This window comes from Micromys minutus, assembly GCF_963924665.1.
Source record: "Micromys minutus genome assembly, chromosome: 1".
In the NCBI taxonomy this organism is placed as follows: domain Eukaryota; kingdom Metazoa; phylum Chordata; class Mammalia; order Rodentia; family Muridae; genus Micromys; species Micromys minutus.
In genome coordinates, this window is record NC_137969.1 from 86,994,256 (window position 1) to 87,000,137 (window position 5,882).

Here is a 5,882-nt window from a genome sequence, read left to right on the forward strand (position 1 = left end):
TGTATAAACAGATATCTTATCACACCACATTAAAAAAATGTTTTCTTTTGAATCAAGATCTCACTATGTAATCTAGGTTATTCTCAAATGCACAATCCCCCTGCCTCACTCTCCTAAAAGCTAGGATTGCAGGCGTTTGCTACTGTGTGCCTGGGCAAGATTCTTTTCAGGTAGTGAAATCTCGAAGAGCAGGATTTCAGGACTGAGGTGACCCAGAAGGCAATGGGCAAGAGAGACATCCTGCAAAGCCTTTCAAACCCAGCTCTACCCCGTGTGCCTTCAGCCACCCACCCCATCCTGTACCCCACCCCACAGACTCTCCAGAGCTCTGTCACACCCCAGGCTCTTCATACTCCCCTGGACCCTCGTATCGACAAAATGGTCTTTGGAAATGGGATATTCTTTTTTAGTTTTATTTTCTTTTTTTTTTTTTTTACAAGAATATAACATGCTCAAACAGCAAAACAGGGATTGCATACACTGCTGATAAAGGAACCCAGCTCCCTTTGTTAACAATAAATAAATATTAACACAGTAGGGAGTTCCCCTGACAGCCCTCAGTGGTTCCCAAGGCTTGCAGAGGTAGAGTCTGGTATGGAGGAGGCACAATCAGGCAGCAGCTCCCGCTGAGTTTCTTCAGTACAGGTAAACAAATAACAATAAATAACAATAGCAGCTCAGACAATCGGCACAACAGAACAAAACAATGTATTATACTTAAAAGAATTTCCTCCCACAGAAGCCTCAAGTGCAGAGAGAACAATGTTGGCAACCTAGGTCTCCACAGCCATCTTGATCCCTGGTGCTGGAAGTCCCAACTTGGAATGTTCATTCAGTAAGACTCAGAGGTGATAGGCAGGTTGATTTCCCCCAGCCCTATTCTTCAAAGCACCACTCCCCAACCTCCAACACTCCCTTGGCTACACTTTCTAACTTCTGCCCCAGAGCTGAATTGGTCCCTGACTGACTTCTCCCCTAACTACAGTGGGCATCTCATGTCAACAGGAAAGAAGCAGAAGGCTCCCCTTCTACCAGGGTTTGGGGTAGAGGGCATCTTTCCCCCATTTTCACACCTACAAAAATAACTGACTTGATTTCAACTAGTCTTTTGAGCTCCTCCTACAGATGGATTTTTCAATGACTTCTCTCCCTTGCTTCATTGCTGGACATGAGTGCTGGCCCTGGGCTTGAAGCCTCCTTCCTCCCACGCCCTCCTTCGACTTCATCTTCCAAGGAGGCGCAAGGCCCAGTAAGGCTTCTCAGTCACCCCTGCTCACAAGCAAACCCTGCTGCAAATGTGAGGTCAGGGGTCATCTACAGAAGACCACCGGGATCACCCAGTCTAGGGTCACATTAGCAAAATGGCTTCTTTTGTAGGGCTCTTTATTGACCTGGAAAGGGGCTCACAGGCCAGGTTTTGAGGTATAGAAATCTCATCTGGGGCAAGAATCAGTATTCTAGGCCCAGTCCAGGAATGAGAAAATCAAGGTGAGACCAAAGCCAACTGTATGGCACCTAAATAGCTACCATGCTGCTCTGGCTCCTGTTCTTACGGTTCCCAACCATCCCAGCATTCCTTTGGGTATGTCCTGGTAGAAATGACGTAAGTGCTGGACCACCCTTCCCCAGAGCATCCCACATAGCCTCGTTGTCAGCCCTTGGACATGGGTCCTGGAAATGAGGAGTGTCTCCTACACTGGGCCCACCACAGTATCTGGAGGAGAGGGAGTTCTTCACGTTAAAGCTGCAGGGATGTCCATCTGTCCCTTCACTATCCTCTTGCACTTGCTGCGCAGGACCTGCCTCCCACACAGGGCAGCTGCTTCAGGGATGGGTGACTCCACCTCTCTTCCTGCCGGCTTCTTGGTTGCTGTGGAGGCTCAAGTGTGTGAAGGCTCAGCTGGGCTGCTGCTGGATACAGAGGTGGAGGTGGCCGAGGCTTGGGCAGTCAGGTCTCGGTAAGTGGGTGACTTGAGGAAGCGTGGATAAGAGTCCTTCTCCATCAAGGTGCGGGCTTTCCCCTGAGCCACGTCAAAGCAACTGGGACTGATGGCCTGTAGGTTTGTCTTGGTCAGTTCTCGTGTCTCGTGATCTATGTTCACCTGTGAGAAACAAGGCAACCACAAACGTGAGTGGTGTGGAGTGGAAAGAAGGAATTGTCCTTCATATAAACATAAACATACATACACACACATTCTGTATGTATATGTATGTGTCTGCATGTGCGTGTGTACCATTTATGTGTAGAGCCTCTAGAGGCCTGAGGAAGGTTTTGCATCCCCAACACTGGAACTAAAGGAGGTTGTGAGCTACCATTCTGGTGACGAAATATAGGAATTCTAAATGTATGTGTGGAGTGACCTATGTCCTCTGTAAGAGCAGGAAGTGCTCTTAACCACTGAGCCATCTCTCCAGCCCCACTTGTCAGCTTTTCAGCTTTGGACGGTTCCCACATCAGACCCAGGAGCTGCTTCTCTGATCTCTCAAGATTAACATGAGGCTTCTTATGCAAAGCCTGAAGCATAGCTCCTCTGCTGGCTCTAGTCATCACCTTTGCTCTGGATCTGTGCACTAATTCTTTGGCTTTCCTTCCCTCACTCCCACTGGCTATCTGTCTGTCCTTACAGCTGCTATACCTTAGTTTCCTCTCTATGTCATTCAAAAGAAAAGCTAGAATGACCATATCTGGCCATCAGCCATGTGTATGACCTCATCTGTCCCCGTTTCCTGTGGCAGGAAGGATGTCCTTCCTTCTCTCGATCGGCACAACTCTTAGCCTTGTGTGCTCTTTCCCCAACCCCCTAAGTCCTACTATGTGCTTTGTTTATATCCCTGGCTTATACTGAATTGGTTACTGGCATCTTCTATTTGTTAGAATACAGTTTCATTAGAAATTTTTCGTTGCTACATACTCTAAGATAATAAAACTTTCTTGCACACAAGTAATATTTATTAAATCCTTATAGAGTAATGTGAACTTAACAGAAGCAGCCAAAAGATACAAAAAACACAGCATTGCTCAGGTGTGTCACAAGGTGGCGCCACTGCTACTGTGAATACACTTCTAGAAGGGAAGGCTGAACTGAAAAGAAACAAAGTTTCCTAAGGGTGGACATGGTTAAGAGTCCTCTTGCTACCCAGATTCTTTTGTTCCTCCAGTTCATGCACTGAGGTTTTTAAAAAAGCATAACTAAATTACAAATGTAGGTATGGAGAGAAGACAAAAATAAATAAATAAATAAACCTTGCTGCCCCATGCCGCAAAGCTTACTGTCCGGCCACTGACCCCCTGCCCTTCTGTAACCATGATGACTGCTGTACTGCAAACCCTTCCCTCAGGACCATGGCTCTCCGTTGGGAAGAGGCAGACAGGGTCTGGAGGACTTACGGCTAGTGCCGGGATACTGACCTCCTTGGGGGCTTCACTTCGAATGTACTCATCAAAGATGTGGTGGGCCCTGGAGGCCAGTTTGGTGGCTGATCTGATCTTCTTGAACTCCTCACAGGCCAGCCAGAACTCCAGGTTCTCCTCGCTGAACTCCGTCTTTAGGAAGGCGTGGAAGGCTGCCACTCCATCTGGTGGTAAGAGGAGAAAGGAGACAGGTCAGACTAGGGGGCAGTTGGGAAGAAAAGATGAAAAGACAGCAATTGTCGTTAATGGCTCTATTTTTAGAATGCAATTTTCCTGAACAAGGCTCTGCCTTTGTGTTCCGAACAGAGGCTGGCACAGGGGACCCGGGGTTATTATTACTACTACTATTACTTAGCCCAGTGTTTTTCAAGCAACGCTGGACAAGCTCCAAGCACATGAGCACACACGTGCCTTTCACAGACAGACAACAGGGTCCTACTTACTTTTACTGTTCAGCAGCAAATCAAAAGACTCTCTCCATCCCAATACATCTTCTGAGAAGCTTCTGGGGGGAGAGGGCAGAAATTTTAATTTTTTTAAAAAATCAACTGTCAATACTAACCTCTCAAACTCCCACAAAAGAAGCAGTGAGTTATATAAGGGGCACCTGGGCATCTAGCAACCGTTGCCAGGAATCCTTTAGTCCTCAGCCAGTATCTCTAACACCCACTGATCTGTAACCAGATTGACTCTATTCCCAAGATTCTCAATTTGGGTTTGCACACCTCTCTAGTGACTCACGAGGCTGGGAGAGCCTATCTACCTACAAACCCAAAGCCTAGCATAATACCTGGTGTTCGATTAAAAAGAGGCTTCCAGGCAAGGTGCTCACTAAACTGATGCAGACCTTGTTCCTAGCCCTGTATTCGCGAGTGTTAGGACATCTTCAGATAAACCGAAGTCCATGTCCAGCTCGCAGACATCTGCTGGGGTTGGCAGAACTCTATCACCTCCACAATGGGACTCCAGAGCCACAACACTCACTAAATCTCCAAGTCTCACTAAAATCTCCAGGGAGGCTTAGGGACACCTAGGATGTCCGCTCCTGTTTTCCCTCCCTCTCGGGCCTCCTCCCCTCTAGAGCCCCTGAGCTGGAGAGACAATGGGACTTACCTCTCTTTGCTATGCTTACTGGCCCACTCGAACTTGCTAATAACCCCAGTATCGGAGCTCAGCTCTGCTTTATGAAGAAAGATCCCCAGCCGCGTCTTGAACTCTTTGGCTCTGAAAGAAAAAACATCAGCATGTAAGGATTCTGTTTGCTCTGCCAGCACAGAGAAGTTTGGGGTGGCGGTGAGGGGGGAGGGGTGGGAGGAAGGGTCATCCCACAAGAGCTAACTCCACCACCCAAAGTTCAATCCCAAGAAACCTGGGGACACTCAACCATTCTGAAGGCCGTAAGCGCTTCTCTCACTGGCGTCTTCAAGTTCTAGGCTACAAAAAGCACTTGGGCTATGCCCTGATAGCTCTTAACACTTTGGGGTCTTTATGACACTGCAGTCCTGCCTCGCTGTCCCCGTTTCCCCGCGTTCCCAAACCTGCAGGTTGGTGGATTCGGGACTTTGTCGTCGGAACTGCTAAAAGAAATTCTCTTACCTCTCCAGGCAGGTGTTGGGGAAGGTAGCCAGGGTGCGGCACATAGTTGCGGGCGCCGGACAACACGTCGTGGTGAGGACGGTGGCTGAACGAAGAGCGAAGAGGTGAAAACGAGGCTGTAGCAAACACCTAACAGTGCAGATTGGGTCCGCACAGACGCACGCGCCAGGCGGGTGGCTACTAAGGCTTTTATCCCCGTGGGGTGGGGCGGGGCCGAGCTTCGCCAACCAATAAGAGAGTGGGGCTGAGAGTTTCGAGGGAGGAGACGGGACAAGGAGCCAGATGGGGTGGGGCACGACTGGCAGCCCCCAGTGCCTCCTCTGGAGCGCACGGGGCTTGTCCGCACCCCTCGAGGTGCCAGGAGAAGAGGAAGGCTTGAAGACCAGACACACGCCCACAGCTTGCCAGGGAAAAACAAAAACAAAACAAAAACCAACCAACCAACAAACAAACAACCCCGCCGACCTCTAGTAAAAGCAGGAAATCAAATCAAAAGTGACTGGAGGGGTTTTGTAGGGGTGAAGAGTTCACGGATGACAGGCGTACGGGGTGCATTCCAAGAAAAAGTACATCACATTATTCTGAGCTCTCTCAGGTCAGAACAGGTACCATTTCATAGACTCCCGAAGGTGACTCTATTCACCCCACAGTCATTACCTCCTCTTTTAGATGAAGGATCAGAGGATCAGAAAACTAGAGACTTGGCTCAGATCAGCAGGCATGTGAGAAAACATTTACTTAACACAATTATTTGTGCAGAAAAGTTTGCAATGATGCTTAAAAAAACACTTAATTGGTCTCCTCTCTAGTTAAGGATATGTCTTTGTGCTTCACCTCAGCTTTGAATTTACCATGTTGCTCCCATTGGAGCAAC

At 48.4% G+C, this 5,882-nt stretch overlaps 1 protein-coding gene across 1 annotated transcript; it reads right to left on the reverse strand.

The window, feature by feature from the left end:
- Window positions 1–473: 473 nt before the first annotated feature.
- Window positions 474–5,126, reverse strand: RGS16 (regulator of G protein signaling 16). The gene is made up of 5 exons (XM_080925199.1): window positions 5,009–5,126; window positions 4,526–4,636; window positions 3,856–3,917; window positions 3,410–3,576; window positions 474–2,102 (listed from the first exon to the last, which is right to left on the reverse strand). The coding sequence occupies exons 1-5, from the start codon at window positions 5,050–5,052 to the stop codon at window positions 1,881–1,883; spliced, it is 606 nt and encodes a 201-aa protein (XP_080781325.1). The 5' UTR covers window positions 5,053–5,126; the 3' UTR covers window positions 474–1,880.
- Window positions 5,127–5,882: the final 756 nt, after the last annotated feature.

Bases quoted from the DNA above. Each gene is read 5' to 3' on its own strand.
- RGS16 (XM_080925199.1), bottom strand. From the start codon at position 5,052: ATGTGCCGCACCCTGGCTACCTTCCCCAACACCTGCCTGGAGAG. The intron at 4,637-5,008 runs GTAAGAGAATTT...TTTTTCTTTCAG, and splicing joins CCCAACACCTGCCTGGAGAG to AGCCAAAGAGTTCAAGACGC. The intron at 3,918-4,525 runs GTAAGTCCCATT...CTCTCCCCCCAG, and splicing joins AGTAAGCATAGCAAAGAGAG to AAGCTTCTCAGAAGATGTAT.